This window comes from Phytophthora infestans, genomic scaffold (assembly GCF_000142945.1).
Source record: "Phytophthora infestans T30-4 supercont1.12 genomic scaffold, whole genome shotgun sequence".
NCBI classification, from domain to species: Eukaryota; Oomycota; class Peronosporomycetes; order Peronosporales; family Peronosporaceae; genus Phytophthora; species Phytophthora infestans.
In genome coordinates this window covers 567,757-584,780 of record NW_003303747.1, presented here as the reverse complement: position 1 = coordinate 584,780, position 17,024 = coordinate 567,757, and the positions used below count along the sequence as shown (strand labels likewise).

The following is a 17,024-nucleotide window of genomic DNA, read 5'->3' as shown; positions in this document are numbered from 1 at the left end:
CGCCAGACGGTTGCTCGCAACAGCAACAAGTTGTCCGATGCTTTGAGAGAAAGCAAGGGCAACGGGACGGTGTCAGTGCGACTGGCCGACGGGAAGGTCGTCACTGTCCCCAACGTCCAAGTGGATCTGGCCGTCAAGTTTGAAGACTTTGACAGCCTCGAACAGTTCATTGTTCTCGATATGGATCCATATGATATGATCCTGGGCATGCCCTGGCTTGAGAAGCACGAGCCCTGGATCGACTGGCGAGGCAAGGCAATCGGTGCCAGCCGCCCTGCGCAGTCCGACAGAGCATTGGTGAGTCATGTTTCCACCTCTGTCAGGACCCGGGGCGCCCGCAAGGGCTGCCAGGGTACCAAAGCATTCGGCAGATGCTTGGGAGTCGTCGACGTATATGACGACTCCGAGGATGATTTGATGGTGGCAGCGCCCAGAAGAGGCGCTGGCCAAGTGGGTAACTTAGGTCCACAGGCGGGTAACTTAGTTCCGCGGACAGCTGTAGCTGTCACGAACACTGAGAACAGCGTGTTCAGAGTGGGTAACAGAGCTCCACTCACGGTCGCCCAGACCTTAACTGAAGAGGAAGACGTCGGATACGCTTCCTGTGTGGGTAACACAGTGCCACACGCGGTCGCCAGACCTTAACTGAAGCGGAAGGCGTTGAACACGCTTTCTGTGTGGGTAACACAGTGCCACACGCGGTCGCCCAGACCTTAACTGAAGCGGAAGGCGTCGAACACGCTTCCTGTGTGGGTACCACAGTACTACACGAGGCCACGAGTGCCTCGGATGTCGTAGCGCAGACATCCCTAGACGTGGGCAGCAAAGCCCGACGTCACGGTCGCCGTCGTCAACGACGCCGCCGCCGCCTCAAGTCGGATCCGAACTTCGTTCCGATCGACGTCGCTTCAAGCGACTCGGAGTCCAGGGCCCGGGCTCCTCCGACAAGGCCGGTGGAAGAGTGTTATCACATCTTCGATGGCAAGACCGGCTTACCCGTCAAGGCATCTGGTGTCCACTTGGAGTGTTATCACATCTTCGATGGCAAGACCGGTTTACCCGTCAAGGCATCTGGTGTCCACTTGGAACCGTTGCCTGAGGTTGCAGAGCTACTGCACCTCGAAGAAATGATGGCTGTGTCTTTCCTGACCAACCTCAAGGCTGGAGAGATTGCTGAGATGGTACTCATGAGACCTGAGACCACTCGGGAGGAGCTGAACTCCTTCTCTGTTTTGGGCTGGAAGACCTGAACAAGCAGCGTCAGGCGCGCTTGGGTTCTGAGATTCTTAAGAACCCCAAGGATTCGGTGTATCCTTTGGTAAAGAAGTATGCGGACGTGGTGAACAAACACCCACCGACCCAACTCCCACCGGATCGAGGCGTACGGCACGAGATTGATCTCCTGCCCGGCACAAAGTATTGTGTCACGAGGCAATGGCCTCTCCCGCGCGAACAGTGCGAGGTCATTGATGCCTTCTTCGCCGCGAAAGCGAAGGCAGGCATGGTGCGGGAGTCGAAATCCCCGCACTCGACGCCGACTTTCTGCGTTCGTAAGCCGAACGGAAAGTGGCGTCTGGTTCACGCTTATAACAAGCTGAACAACGCAACGGTGCCGGCCCAAACACCGATCCCACGAAAGGATGTGTTGTTGAACAACATGGCCGGGAGCGTACTGTACAGTGCGCTGGATTTGGTAGACGGATACTACCAGATCCTGATGCGAGAGTGACATCCCGCTCACCGCGGTGAGCACTCCAAGCGGCATGCTTTGGGAGTGGTTCGTCATGCCGCAGGGCTTGTCTAACGCCCCGGCGACGTTCAATCGCCTGGTGACGCAATTGTTCCGCCCTTTGCGTACCTTCGTACAGACGTACTTCGACGACATTTTCGTCCATAGCCGTGCCAAGGGAGGCAAAAGGCCATGGAGGTGCATCTAGGACACCTCCGTCGAGTGTTGGACGCGATGCGAGCGAACAAGCTCTACGCCAACATCGACAAGTGCGTTTTCGCGTCACCAGAGATCAAAGTTCTCGGTTGCTTCGTAAGCAACGTGGGCGTTCGGGCTGACCCAGACAAGGTCAAGGCCATAGCAGCATGGCCGACGCCCCGATCCCAGAAGGATCTTCGAAAGTGGTTGGGCTTGGCCAACTACCTTCACAAGTACAGCGCTGGGTACGCGGGCTTCGCTAAGCCCTTGTCGAGCCTCCTTCAGAAGGACGTCGACTGGCGCTGGGAGCAAGAGCACCAGGATGCTTTTGACAGCATCAAGGCCAGTCTCCAAGAGGCCCCTGTCGTGGCCCTGCCGGACGAGACGAAGCCGTTTAGCGTCGTCTGCGATGCCTCCGATTACGCCATAGGATGTGCATTGCTGCAGGCCGACACGGCTGGACAGGAACGAGTCATCTCGTTCCAGTCCAGGCAGCTCAAAGCCGCCGAGCGGAACTACCCTGTTCATGACAAGGATCTCCTGGCAATGAAATATGCCCTTGTGAAGTTCCGTGTTCACCTTCTGGGCTTGAAGCCCTTTGTGATCTACACAGACCACGCGTCCTTGAGGACGGCGACTAACTCGCCTCACCTCTCCCAAAGGATGGCGAGGTGGCTGTCCTTCTTCGCGAAATACAACTTCCGCGTCGAATACAAGCCGGGCAAGCTCAACGTGCTTGCGGACGCCCTCTCTCGGCGTCCTGACTATGAGCTGGCCCACATCACGCGGGTGACAACGGATATATATGATCGGATACGCATGGCGTATCGGGACGATGAGGCTGTCGCGCCTATCGTCAAGTTCCTTATGGCCGGAACGAGCGCGAAGTCCGACTGGCTCTCGCCGCGACAGCGCTCACGGCTCCACCGATATGAGTTGAAGGATGGCCTCCTCTATTATCGGGTGGAGCCCACTGATCCTTCACGGGTGGTCGTACCCAGCGACGAGGATCTGAAGTTCGACATCCTCGCGGAGACGCATGACGCGCCCTCCAGCGGCCACTTGGGCCGCGAGAAGACCTTTCTGTCGGTCTCTCAGTCCTTCTGGTGGACCCACATGTACAAGTGGGTCGCCCGGTACGTTAAGACATGCGAAACATGTCAGCGGGTCAAACCCGCAGGGCACTCTTCGGCTCCACTACAGAGCCTGCCCATACCGGCTGACTGTTGGAAGTCGATGAGTCTTGACTTCATCTTTGGGCTTCCCGCCGACGGACACGGCAACACCGGAATTTTGGTGTTCGTGTGTCGGCTGAGCAAGATGGTATATCTTGCTCCAGTTCCCGTCACTGTTACGGGCGAACAAACCGCAAGGTTGTTCGTCGATGGCGTGTTCCGCTATCACGGTCTCCCGGAGACGATTGTCTCGGACCGAGACCCGCGGTTTACTGCTGCGTTTTGGAAAACGCTGTTTCCTTTACTGGGAACTCGTCTGCAGATGTCCACTGCGGATCATCCGCAGACAGACGGCCAAACAGAGCGCGTCAATCGAGTGCTCGAGGACACTCTGCGCAGTGTGTGCGCGGCAGCACCACGTACGTGGTCGACGCAGCTTCCAGTTGTTGAGTTTGCGCTCAACAACGCGGTGCACGCGTCCACGGGGCTCACGCTGTTCTACTTGAACGGCTTCCGCCACCACAGAGTGCCTCTCACTCTTCGAGGAGACACTGACTCCTCTATTCTAAGTGGGGGAGAGGCTCGGAAAGCCCTTTCCTCCCAGGTCTCGGATGTGAGACCAGTTTCGCTGCGGAAACAGGTGGAATCCTTTATGGATACCAAGCTGAACATTGCGAGCAGGGTCCGCGATGCCATGGCAGCGGCCCAAGATAAACAAAAGGAGTACTTAGACAAACAAGGAAGAGGAAACTTAAGTATATTTGAGGTTGGGGACTTAGTGTTGCTAGACACGAGAAACCTACCTCTTGACACTGTCAGCTCTGTCGGCAGCAACAAACTGAAGCACCGCTTCATCGGACCTTTTGCAGTCCTGGCCAGACATGGTGCGTCGTACACCATCGACCTTCCAAAGTCAATGACGACGCACCCGACGTTCTATGTCGGACGTCTTAAGCGGTACTTTGACCCGCAGGGGGTTTCTGACTCGCAGACCCCCCTTGACCCAGCTCCTCGAAGCGAGGGCCGGTCACAGTCGTCGACGAGGGCGTCGGAGCAGGCACCCAAGCCTCGGTCGGGACGGCAAGGCTGCGGTCAAGACCGTACGCCGGAGGGGCTCCATACGAACGGACCCCGGCGCCATACGCCGAGTACGCCGGGTACGCACCATACGCGTACGTCTGGGAGTGTGCCGCAGGCGGCTCCGGACGTGGCAACAAAGCCTCGATCCGTCGGATCATGCGAAAGGCCTCGTCCAGATCGGACGAAGAGGCCCGACGATCCACCCGCAGGTGCAGGCTCGCGACCTCTCGCTCCAACAGGTCCAGGCGGCCCGCAAGGCGAGCGAGCTCGCCCTGATTCCCGGCCTGGGCGGCAGCGTCACCGCCAGTCCCAAGGCCAAGTGCAATCTCAAGCACGAGGACACGTTGACGGAGGCGGTCAACCTCAGGGCCCTGTGTCGGACCCGCAGTCGGAGCACTCGGACGAGAGTGGCTTTCGGGAGGCGCCGAGTACTCGTACTCGTACGAGGGCACCTCCGCCCCTGCCTGACCGGAATGGAGAGGTCCACTTCCACGTGGAGCGGATCCTCCAGGAGCAACGGCGTCGCGGTAAGCGACAGCTCCTCGTGAAGTGGATGAGTTATGCCCACTCCGAGAACTCGTGGGAGCCGATTGAACGGCTCCTGATTGACTGCCCGAAGGCTGTCGCAATCTGGGAACAGAAACGGCGGCAGCTTCATAAGTAGTCCGGAGCTTCTTGCCCGAACGGGGTACGGACGATGAATACATTCCGTACCCGCGCTCATCGTGAGCGCTAGAAGCCGCGCGCGATCAGGATGTCCCTTGGCAGCATGCGCTTGCTGATCAAGTGGGCAAACCTCACACGAAGATCACGCTGATCCAGGATACGGGACAGCAGCTGATCTTCATGGAGTTCCCGTAACTCCGTGGGTGAGTACTTAAGAGTCCTCACCCATGCCCAGAACATGTCCTCACAAGAACTCCACGAGGGACAGTTCTCGGGCATAACCCCGGGGTATCCTCAAAGAGGATAGAGACCACCCCGGGTCTCGGGCTTCTTACGACAAGTCGTGAAGTCCTTGAGAGGGATGCGGTGGGGCGCGAGAAGCACACATCGAGCAGCCTCCATGTTGTCAACGAACAACTGTTCTTTCTGAACAAGGGCACGTTCGTAGATGCCCCTAGAAGTGTGGCCGTCCACAAGGCCACGAGGAGCGACGAGAACCTCTAAGAAGAGGTCAGCCCCAGAGCTCTCCTCGGGAGGCCAATACCCTCTTGAGTTGATGGCAGCTCCCTGGCTGACGGGTGCCGCCACCGAATCCCCACGCACACGCTGGGCAGCTTGGAAATCCTCCTGCTGCTGGTCGAGGTCATTCGAGACCTCCCGGGGCTCAACGATAGCACCCTCCTCCTCCTCTTCTTCCTCCTTCTCTTCCTCTCAATCCGAGGAGTCGAAGATGTTCCGATGGAAGTGTCGAGACTCCTTCTCCTCCCGGAGTGGAGTTTTAGAGGCTGTACGCTTCTTTGAGGGTTTGGCGCCTTCGGCTTTCGAGGCCTTAGCACGCGCAAGACCCTCGGCAAGCGAGAGACGTTTGCGAGGATTCTCTTCCTCCGCCACCGGCTTTGGGAGCGCCCTTAGCCTTGGCGGCCGGACTCTCGGAGCGCACAGACGTCCTGGGACTGTGATCACCTTGATCACTAGCGAGCGACTGCACGCTGTCATCTTTGTGCTCACTGGGCACTGGGCTGTGCCTTCCCTCAGAGCCCGCAGGAGCATCATGAGTGCTTTCAAACTCGGCATCGTCCTCACTGCCCGAGTTGAACTCACGTTCTACGAACCGAGGGCTCGGACGATTGTCTGAAGGAGAGGGCGACGGACTGCGGCGCTTGCTTGCTCGCTTGTCCACAGCCGCGTCACCCGAGGAACCGATCGCCTCGGAGGTTACCTGAGTAGCCTCCTTGAGTGCCGAGCCTTTGCCGTGAGACTTAGTGCTCTTGGCTTGCGCCTTACCGGCAGCAGCCTTGGAGCGTGTCTTAGCACCGCTCTTTGCAGTGCCACAAGGCATGGTAACGGTCGAATTAGAGACCTAGACGAAGAGCGCACAGGTTGCTGCTCGAGGCTCTAACTGTGAAGTGAGCCTCCGCCGCGCTCGCGCGGCCAAGTCGATGGTTTTCGACTTTGAGAATGAGAGTTTGTGACGAAAACCTCTTCACTCTGATTGGTCGGTAAACCGAACTTAAGTGGGGGAGGATGTAACGGGGTACGTAGCCCTAGGTGTACCCTGGTTACATGAAGTGTGACACTTCACACAGCAGGTGTATGACACGTCATACTCCGAGATATTTGGTACAAGGTACCAAGGTCGTTCAAAGCCAACCATTGGTCAAAAGACATTGCATTTCTATAGGTAACTTATAGTTTGTATTAAACCCAAACTTAACCTACCTATAAATATACTCAGTTTACAATCTACCTTATTTAGGTCACTACGCTCTCTTTAAATAAAGAGGGGACCTGTGAACTGCCGTTCACTGAGAGTTTGTATACTCTCGGAAGATACCTTCCTCTAGCGCAAGGTGCTGTGTGACCCCGTCACAAGCAGTAACAGGAAACACCCCCAGCTCTAGTTCCATGTCGCTTGCATCGTCTGAAGATATAGAGGCGTCGTCGCTGTCAGCTTCGGAGCAGGAATCGACGTCCCAACGCATCTTCCGTGCTGCTTGATGTCGACACTTTGGGAAATAAATAGTGTGCTTAACTAAAAAAATTGGTGTGGAACTTTTGTCTACTTAAAATCCATCAAAAGCACCACCTGGGTTTTTTTCGAGCAACATTCTCAAAATAAACAGCCAAAAAAATTAAATATGTTTTTTACTTGGACATCGCTCTAAGAGTGGTATCTCATTGCAGCAACAAGTTCTAATTTTTCAAGTCCAAGCATTAACATATTTTTTCTCCAATGACACATGTAATTGACTAACACCAAAAACAATTTGCAGCAGCAACAAAGATTTTTTCTGCGGCAAGTCCCTGACCAGCGCGAGCAATGCCCGTGGGGCAGCTAACCATTTCGCTTAGTCTACGCACTTGATGCGACGTAGTTATGTATTCAACTTGTAAGGTATTGAGTCCGCGTAACGCTGTAAAGCATCTCCATGTTGTACTGCTGCTACTGGTGGCGGTGGCCCTTGTTCTCGCCCCGCAACCTTATACAACATCTGCGGCCAGTGAGGCGAATCCACGACTTGGCCTTGTTCAACTCAGCCCACGCCGACGATGAGCTGTGTCTCCTGATCGTTCCGACGCTGATAATGGGTCGCATCCTCACTGCGGAGCAGCTCCAGCTCGTATTTCTGTTTTCTTGTACGAGGTTTTTCTCCTGCCGAGGCCGCATCGCTGGTGCCCTCGCCGTTGCCGTACTGCTGCTCAAATGCGTGGGGCCTGGCATAACTGAACCGCTAGTCGACCGGCCATGTGCTTCAATCGATGTGGCTCCCTCGTGCGCGCCCCTCTTTGCGTTCTTCAATTTTTGCTTCAGAAAAAAACTAAGCTTAAAAAGCACTACCGGTAGTTTTGGTGCAGATCGGCGAAAAAAAAATCAGCAAAAAGTTTTACTTTTTTAATAAAATAATTTTAGTGGAGTCTGAATTTCAATTTTATCTAGTACAGTACAAGCACTGTTTTATCAGACCGGCTTCAATTTGCGCAAATCTGATTCATTATCACTCGCTAAAAAGATCCCAAGCAGAAACCTCGAAGGTAGTGAGCGGCCGCTGTGGAAGCAGAGAGCTGAGCTCGAGAGAGGGACGGAGAGAGCACGGTCCGAGTGCTCTGAGTGCAAGCAGCTGCGGTCAATAGTGGAGGATAAGAAGCGAGTTTGCCGGAGCTATGAATGAGGGCACACCGTTGTGGAATTCTCCAGCCAGCTCGGTGGCATCCGTGGCTGGATCTATCGTGCGCGAGAGCACAGTAGAACCCACACGGCAGTCCAGACGTCTGCATAACAAAGAATTAATTCCGACCAGAGTGACGGCGCGTATGATCCGCACAGCGACTGTCGTGGGGTTACTTGTGGCAGTATCCTTCTACATCCTTGGTGGCTCAATGTTATCAGCGTCAGTGCAAGATCCAGCAATATCCGGTATACCGGTACACGAGGTGAACATTGCAACAGCACAGACGATGACTACGGCCACAACAACGCTGCGACATGTTGAGCGCGCTGAGGTGGAGAACAGTCGAAGGGAAGGCGTGTCAGACGACAGCGTGCTGTTCCTACCCGGATTCGGAGCCCCGCGCGAGAAGCAGGTGCGTCGCAGTAATCAGAATTTTTCTCTGCGTAGAGGAGACGACACCATGGGTGGCGTGTTCCTGTCGGTGCTGCTGCCGTTTTGGCCGTTCGCATTGATCTGCGTAACTGTGTTGGTCGTGTCTAGACTCATTGGCGGTCCCTGCCTCGACTATTATGTATGGTATGTGAACAGTATGCTGGCCTGGTCGGAGTGAACAGTTCTAACGCTGGCAAGCTTTTCTACTGGTTCTTCGAGACACGTGCGCCCATGCAGATCGACGACCGGACACCGCTGCTGCTCTGGCTCAATGGCGGACCTGGATCGTCGTCGATGACGGGGCTGCTGACTGAAATGGGTCCCTATCGTCTCACAAAAGAGCGCAAGCTGATCCCGCACGAACATTCGTGGACTAGTATTGGGCACATGCTGTTCTTCGACCAGCCCGTCGGTACAGGCTATTCATCTGTGCGTGACGACATCGGCCACGTGGATACACAGGAGGAAGTTGCCGAACAGCTCTATCGCGGTCTGCAGATATTTTTCAGGCGTCACCCGGAGTACAAACGCAACCCGTTGTACGTGTGCGGGGAATCTTATGCTGGCAAATATGTCCCGTCAATCTCGCACTACATCCACGTGAAGAACAGTGAGTCCACAGACAACGATGAAGTGGTGATCAATTTGACCGGGATAGCGGTTGGCAACGGTGACATGTGGCCCGTTTTGCAGACCCGCTCGGTCCCAGACTTCGCAATCGCGTTGGGGCTCATCGATTCTCAGCAGTACGAGGATGCGAACGCTCAGATCAGTGTGTGTGAAGAGCTGCATCGACAAGGCCGAGATGTAGACGCTTTCCGGGTATGCCACGCCGTCACCCAGAAGATTTATGAGGCCGCAGGGGACCCATTTATTTATGACATTCGCCAGTCGGGGAACACCTTTGCGGACCTGAGTACGCTGCTGTCGAGCTACTTTAATGACGATGCTGTGCGTCGAGCGCTAAATGTGCCTCCTGGGGCCCCGTGGACGTCAGTTGACGGGTGGGTATACGGTACATCTCCGTCAGCGCCAGCATTGGTGCGTCATTTGCTGCAGGACGAGATGTTGGACGTACCTATCGGTGTGTTCCGCGACTTATTGGACAATTACAAGTTCCTGTTCTACGCTGGCAACATGGATGGCTCGTTGTGCAACAACTTGGGCGTTGGACGCATCATCGATCGACTGGCTTGGAAAGATACAGCAAAGTACCGTGTGGCCAAGCGACAGCCTTGGATGGTGGATGGGAAAGTGGCGGGTTTGGTCAAGTCTGCAGGCAACATGAGTTATGTGGTGGTGCTAAACTCGGGCCACCTCGTGCCCACAGACCAACCAGAGGCTTCTCTGGACATGATGCGGCGGTTTGTCAACAACGAGCCTTTCTTCACGTAACTCAGAACCGCGTACACCAAGGCCCCGCGCAGCTCCTAGAAAACGCTGCAGCTTGCCTCCTTTCCCCCCCCCCCCTTACACACACACACTTGCTCCTTGCGCAAGAACTAGTAGGCGACAAGTTAGGCAGGTTAAAACGTTACATGTATACAGCACAGCAGCAGGTCTGCAAATAATAAAGGTGCACGCACTACCACAGCATCGAACCCTTTGACTTGTGTTATTGAGGTAGCAACGGATGATGGCTACACTTGTGTATGTGCTCTTTTAGACGACAACCATCCACTCGCGGATCGAGTAGGACGAGACGAGGTCGTTCAGCACGTAGGGATCAGCTTTGACAAAGTCGTCGATGGTCTGCTTGTCCGCCACATTGAAGACGAAGACACCGGCGTCCGGCGGGTTGACAAGTGCTCCGCCCATAACGACATGGCCGTCCTTCTTGGCGCTAACAGCGCGCTCCAGATGCTCCGCACGGAACGGCCCGCGGCGGTCCAGAATATCACCCACATACTCGTAGCGCAGGATGTAGTACTTCTTGTCGGTGGCGGTGGACATGGCGCGAGACAGCGAGCGGGAGGAGACTGGGCGAATGCTTCGTGCGAACATCTTCGTAACGTTTACCGGTATCTAACTTTCAAAGTTTACTTACCGTAAATAATGTCACTGGTGTATTTGTACATTAGTTTTTTTAGTTACAATCATGGTGAATACGCGAGCGGAAGCGCTGCGTCTGTATCGCGCTATCTACCGGGTGCGTGGCCGTTGTGAATAATATGTGTGCAGCAGCCACGAGTGAAAACGCTAGAGACCATGGCTGAAGCTATATACTCCATGCAGGCGGCCGGGAACATGCCGACGCGTGACCGAACCAACTACGTGCGTAGCCGCCTGCGTCATGAGTATGACCAAGCACACGAAGAGACCAATCCGGAGAGAATCAGGTGCCCTCAGGATATTTTTCTCGTTTATTACGTAGGAGACGTTCAGTACTAATGACCTGGTGTCATTGGCAGCTTCCTGCTTCGTCTTGCAGAAACGCAGTTGGACACGGTGGAGGTGCAGGCTCAGCACTTGAAGTCCACCTTCTCCAGTCCCGACTACCATCGTACATAGACTACAAGCACGACTAGGCACCCAAGATAAAATTTATCTCGTCATGAGCCGCATCCTTTATCCGCAAGGACTTGTTCATGAATGATTGTGCAGTCTTTTTAGCGTTTTGGCACAGTACGCTATCGCAAAGACGTTTTTTTTTTCGCGCCTGTTGGAGGCCATGATTATTTACATGGATTAGTACAGGATTCCAATCATGGGTCTGTCCATGATTGAAAGTAAAATAAAATCCCCGATTCGCCTATTTCCGGAATGTATAAATTCGGATTTTTCTTATTCGCGTTTCTACCGCTTCCCAATAAGATGACGCGTAACGTCGGCGGAAGCGATGTAAGCGCCCGGAGCGCGCGTGAAGGCAACAGGGATCTCTCTTTGCGACGTCGAGGTCCTGGCCTAAGTGATACGCAAGAAGCTGGAGTGTCTGAAGCTGCGGAAGCGGCTAGTAACGAAGAAGACAACTTGATAGAAACCGGTAGCGGTCCCGCCATCCCTGGAAACGACCGTGGAAGTGACTATCCCGACGTGGAGGATGTAAAATCAGGGCGTGCTTCAGAATCGGATGATGATGGATTTGCTGCTGAATTGGCTCTTGTACCTGTTGAAGCGCCGGTGAATTGGCACACAAGCTGGGAGGCATGGCAAACCTACTTTGCCGATTACTGCCAGAGAACGATGCAAGTGTTACCAGTGAAGGAGACAATGTCAAGAGCAGAGAGGAACAAGCGCCTAAGGAAGACAAGGAAGGGAGGAGACGATTCGCAGTTGGTACCAGAGCAATTTGACCCCTACCAGCGAACATATACCTGCACTCACGGCTGGAAGAAGCGGAAATCACGCAGTCCACGAAGAAGAACAAGTGGAGCCAACGCAGAAACAAGAAGTTGCACAAACGCGGGTCTAAATGTAGCTTTGGCTGGATGGTTGCCTTTCAAGACCTGCAAAAACCCAAATACATGTCATTTCATCTTTGACCCTGCAGAATGAAGAGCGATCTCAGTAAACTGAAGCACAGGAATGGTGAGCTTGAGCCTGTCATGCACGGAACTCAATGCGATCGACGAGATAAAAGCCTTTAAGAGATCTTTGATCAGGATTTTATCCATGGAAATTCCAGTATTAATCCTGTAAAAAGCTACGAACATTACTGTACGTATTTTCAAAACATGATTTAATCCTGAGACGTACATGATTAATCCTGGAAGAAGGACAGCCACACGTTTTGTATCTTTCTCGTCCTCAACGAAACTTCCCGTATATTCCCCATATGGCTACTTAAATAAGATAGGTTTTGACGTCCAGGATTAATCCTGACCTTAATCGTGTACAGTTCCATGTAAATAATCCTGGCCTCCAACACCTGCCTTTTTTTTGCATTCGGGAAACCAAGTTGGAAGTATCCCATATAAACGGGAGGCACTCTTGATTAGATTTTTAAGCCTATTTTGATTATAATTATGCCCTAAAAGGTAACGGGCTTAGCACCTTTGTGTTGATGACTGTTTTTACGACGAAGAAGGATTTTTTTTACTGCTGGCAACAAAAATCTCCCTGGCCAAGTTACTCCTTGTTCAACAAGTTATAGCGGCATGATTGTTAGACGAAGTTAAGCGACAGCTGTCAAAAGCTACGGTGGACTGAACGTTTCTTACCTGTCTCCTAATGTTACCTGTAACTCGGTCGACCTCGTCTGTGATGCCCTACTCGTATCCCTCTCGGTACAACGCTTCAACAAAAAGGTATCTCGGGTGGGAGTCCTAAATTTGTTGTTGTTGCATTCTTGTTTTCAAATCCATCATTACTGTTATGAATGAGAAAGAACTAATTAGAATCCTCAAGTCCTCAAAGGGTAGTATGGTCGACCCCACAACGAAGATCTCAGATTCCTCTTCTTCTGGATCAAATACTAAGCGCTGATGCAACTCTTCTCACCTCTCTAGAAACAACTCCCGTGGGGCTCATCGTTCGTTTCTTCTTCGCCTCCAGTTCTAGGAAAATGACCACTTTACTGAGTGGCTGATCATCGCTCAATCCGTTGTTGCTCATGCCTCGAATCTCCTCCAAATCGCTGCGCCATTTCTTTCCAGCACCGTCCGCTTCTTCATCGCGCTTTGATACAACACCAACTCGATAGAAGTGGACCAATCGGAGCGAATCGGGCAGATATTCACGAAAGTTATCAAAGCGTCTGTTGCCATTCTCATCTCGCATTTATAAAACAATAGATAGTTTTTTATTATCTTCTCTTAGCCACCAATCAGGAATAAGAAATCAGTCAGCGCCGCCAACTATGCTTTAGATCGCAAGCTTTGAGTTCTGCAATATGGTTAGATAGGAACTTGTCGAAGCGTAGTTGCCACACTGGATGGCTATGAGTTCTCACGCTTGGCTAAGTACTTCGAGATAGATCTCTCCTCACGGTGCCATTCGACATGAGCAACACATGCACCATACGAACGGAATCGCTTGTTGCGGAAAGGGACACACCAGATCAACTTCATCTTCTGACGACGAACCTGAATCCTGGCCCAAGACCATTTCCAACACAGGTGCGCGTATCTTGAAACCAGGAAGCACATCACCACCGTCAAGATCTCTCCACGCAGTGTTGTCAGAGCATTGTACGTCTCCATTGTCGTCGAGATAGTACTCATACATCCGCTGAAAGTCTGGGCGTGGGTCGATCAGCCAACCCAACTGGACGCCGTGCTGGAAATATTCATTTCGCATCTTTCGATCAAGAGCGCTGCGTTGAGAGCCTCGACCAGAGAGCTTATCAATCTCAACAACAAAGGTGGGAACAAAGGGATCGCCACGATACGTCCATATCTGTTCACGAGTCAAATTCCTGTCATCATCTCGCGGTGTGTATGTCACGTCGGGCATTCTCACGTTGGGCCCTCCGGGGCGCTGCTCCAGAATGAACGCCCCTTGCGAGGTTGTCACTCTGCCTCCTTCTCCAGACCACTTTGCCCAGCTTCCGAGGAGCCCTGCGATCTTGGCCGCCACCTTCATAATGCCATACACGACCATTCGATAGGGAATGAAGCGGCCTTCGTCGATGAAGAACGCCGGCTGCTCGCCAAAAACGGGGTTCACCAGTGGACCGAGCTTCTTCACGTGATAATTTAACTGCTTCAGCTCCACTCCAGGATAGTCCTTGACGTAGCACAAAGTCGTCTTCGTTTCCAAGTCGCGCACGAGTCGCGTAAGGACGTCATCGTGAGGTTTTTGCTTGTCCGCCATCGCTGATCGGTTGCTTTGTTGCTTTCCGATCGAGAAATGACACGATGTGGTCCACAGTTTTTAAAGTCGGTAGTCGTCGGACTTTCGCTCAAGTTTGGAGGAGGCTGACAAAAAAAATTGTCAGCCTCCTCCAAACTTGAGTGAGACTGCGTCAAACAAAATGTTACTTATGAACCTAAGTACGAATTGCGATTTAAGCACTCTAAACGAAAGCGGGGCGTCTTCTCTATCTTTTGAGCCCTTATAAGCTGCAGAATGCTTAAAACTGAAGAAGTTGTGGTCGCTCAAAAATATTATCATCATTTATGGTTGAATATGACTATGTATCCGACCAAACTTGAATTTTGTATGGAATAAATAGGCCAATCATCATTTATGCGCAAATAATCGTCCAGTCACAGCCCGGTAATTTGTATTTTTGACCAATAAGACAGTACGAGGTTAGGTGAGTCATGTAAGCCAGCCATTCCGACGTATCGGGTCGGAGCAATATAAAAAATATGTGTATCGCAACATATTAGGCAAGTCAACATCGTATCACTTGCATATTTTGCATTTATCCGACAAGAGCAATGGGCTTAGCGGAACTAGAGTGTGGAAACACAAAAAGAGCCAATGCAACAGCAGTGGCAACTTTTAAGAAGTTTCTAAAAACGGAGAATGTAAGTGATGAGTATGTGCGAACTTGCATTGAACGTGATGAGACTGGAAAGTGTTTCGTATCAGTGATGGATAAGTTTGGTATGTATCTTGCATTTAATGAGGGCAAAAAAGGCAAGCCGTTGGCTAGAAACACTTCGATGCAATACTACCGGCAGGCTAAACTATGGCTACTCGAACAGTTCCCTCGGCACAGACCCGCACTTGAGGCTCGGTTGCTTAAAATGGGTAAAACACTGGACAACTTTTGTATGAAGCGAGATGGTGGTGGCTTCATCACCAAAGCCCCACCGTGCTCAAAGGGTGATTTAAAAAGAATGCTTATGTATTTGTATGTTAACGCTAGCTGTCCAAGTGACTACCAAGACGCTGCCTTACTATGCCTGCTGTGGTATCTGTTCGGCCGAGCGTCCGACCTTGCGCATCTTCGGAAGCAGAACTTGTCCATCGACGCGGGAAAGGTACTCTTCGTTCGCTTCATCCGTATGAAGACATCCGAAGAGCAGGGCCTGTCGATCTTCCCTGACGTGGACTTTGCCACGTGCCCCCTCTTCGCTGTCGCGCTGGCGCTTCTTACCCAGGTAGCCCCCTCGTCAAACGTTATAGACAACCTGCCCGAGCAGCCAAGTCAATCCGCCATCGAGCTGGCCCCTGACGTGCCGTTGTTGGAGATGCTCGACCATCCGACGACGACGCAAGGCTTGACGGCTCCGACTTCTGGCTTGCACACGATCCCGACCATCTTTGCCCATGTAAACCGCGTACTGGACCGCATCGCCAAACCGGCAGGTGTCGAGGTTGCGCTGACGTCCCACTCGTTTCGTCGCGGCGGCAAGATACTTAGCGGTCACGACGCTGAAGCACCGGTGTTTCTCCAGAAGCTCATATCCTTCGACGCGCAGGCGCGTACCAAAGTCGAAGCTGCTCAGCGTATCCTCTTCGCTACCTGCCAAGACCTTGGGACAACAAGCCACAACGTCAACCAGTCCGTTCTTGATGTTCTTACCGCGTGTGTGCTTCGCCACTACCCCTTGCTGAAGGAGCTAAACCCTGAAGCTCCAGCCGTCAAGCGCATCGAAGCATGCGTCCTTCACAGTGGCTGCTCCATCGCAGAACTGCTCGGATGGTCGTCGCACTTGGTATCCGTAGCATCACCCTGCAACAAATCAAGCAACGACACCAAAGCACAACCAACCTCGCAAGACGGCAAGCAAACCGAAGACACCAGCGACCAGAAGACAATTCGACACCAGGCCGCTGTAATTAACCATTTAATCGAGCACACTCAACGCCAAGATCAGCGCATGGACGCTCTCGAGGCAAAGCTGAACAACGATCCTATGAAGCCTACACACAAGCGCCACCACATACACACTGCAGAAGAAGCTGTCAGTGAACCCAAGAAGAAGCAACGCAGATCTTCAGTCACTCACCTTCATGCTTCGTGGTTTGCTTGGTACGCGCAAGAGCCAAGGATGTGGCAAGCACCCATCTCAAATCTCAAAGCAGCAGAAGTCGGACGCCAAGCTGCTTGTGGCCTTCATGAAACTCTTCTTGGACGACGGCTTTGAACTTGACACGGCAGCGCATGGCTACCGCGATCAGGTTCTCGACTTGGGCAAACGGGCGGAGGAAGCAGTCCTTGCATTTTTAGCCGAGCGAAAGATCACATCGCGCGGGTCAGCCGCCGTCCTCAAGCACCTCCGCACTCTCCATCGCGCGGGAGTCCTGAACAGCAAGATTGAGCGCCACCAGCGCCTGCTCCAGACCGCAGCAATAAGGGATCCCGCCCCTGGATACACACAGGACGTGCTCGAGGTAGTTAACAATCCCAAGCAAACAACAATAAAACAATACACAGAATGACAGCGGTTGGAGTCGAACCAACATTCTCAGGGCAAGACCCTGCGCTCTATCCATTGAGCTACACTGTCGTATTGGGAGGTTGGAGGGGGGGGGGCTGACGTGGCGCCGTGTGCGCTGCATGCAGCAGTGCAATTTGAGAGGTCTGCGCAGTAGCGTCGAAAAAAGAGCGAGTGAGGCCTCGATCTTATTGTCGGGTACGACGTGTGGCTGTGTATCGCCGACTGATAGAGATTCTGGCCTGCCAAACGGCAGAATTTCATTGGAAAATGGTTGCCCAATGAAATGCGTTCAGTA

The 17,024-nt window shown here is 52.9% G+C and overlaps 4 protein-coding genes across 4 annotated transcripts; 2 read left to right on the top strand and 2 right to left on the bottom strand.

The window, feature by feature from the left end:
- Positions 1 to 8,010: 8,010 nt before the first annotated feature.
- Positions 8,011 to 9,845, top strand: PITG_07828 (serine carboxypeptidase-like family S10, putative; the record flags this gene model as incomplete). The annotated part of the gene is made up of 2 exons (XM_002904003.1): positions 8,011 to 8,430; positions 8,607 to 9,845. 2 exons carry the CDS (start codon positions 8,011 to 8,013, stop codon positions 9,843 to 9,845), a joined length of 1,659 nt encoding a protein of 552 aa, XP_002904049.1.
- A 196-nt stretch (positions 9,846 to 10,041) lies between these two features.
- On the bottom strand, positions 10,042 to 10,467 carry PITG_07827 (uncharacterized protein; the record flags this gene model as incomplete). The annotated part of the gene is made up of 1 exon (XM_002904002.1): positions 10,042 to 10,467. The coding sequence occupies one exon, from the start codon at positions 10,401 to 10,403 to the stop codon at positions 10,113 to 10,115; it is 291 nt and encodes a 96-aa protein (XP_002904048.1).
- An 85-nt stretch (positions 10,468 to 10,552) lies between these two features.
- PITG_07826 (uncharacterized protein) lies at positions 10,553 to 11,016 on the top strand (the record flags this gene model as incomplete). Its single annotated transcript, XM_002904001.1, has 2 exons — positions 10,553 to 10,789; positions 10,862 to 11,016. The coding sequence occupies 2 exons, from the start codon at positions 10,659 to 10,661 to the stop codon at positions 10,959 to 10,961; spliced, it is 231 nt and encodes a 76-aa protein (XP_002904047.1).
- A 901-nt stretch (positions 11,017 to 11,917) lies between these two features.
- Positions 11,918 to 14,230, bottom strand: PITG_07825 (uncharacterized protein; the record flags this gene model as incomplete). The annotated part of the gene is made up of 4 exons (XM_002904000.1): positions 11,918 to 11,934; positions 12,628 to 12,658; positions 12,891 to 13,146; positions 13,417 to 14,230. The coding sequence occupies 4 exons, from the start codon at positions 14,202 to 14,204 to the stop codon at positions 11,918 to 11,920; spliced, it is 1,092 nt and encodes a 363-aa protein (XP_002904046.1).
- Positions 14,231 to 17,024: the final 2,794 nt, after the last annotated feature.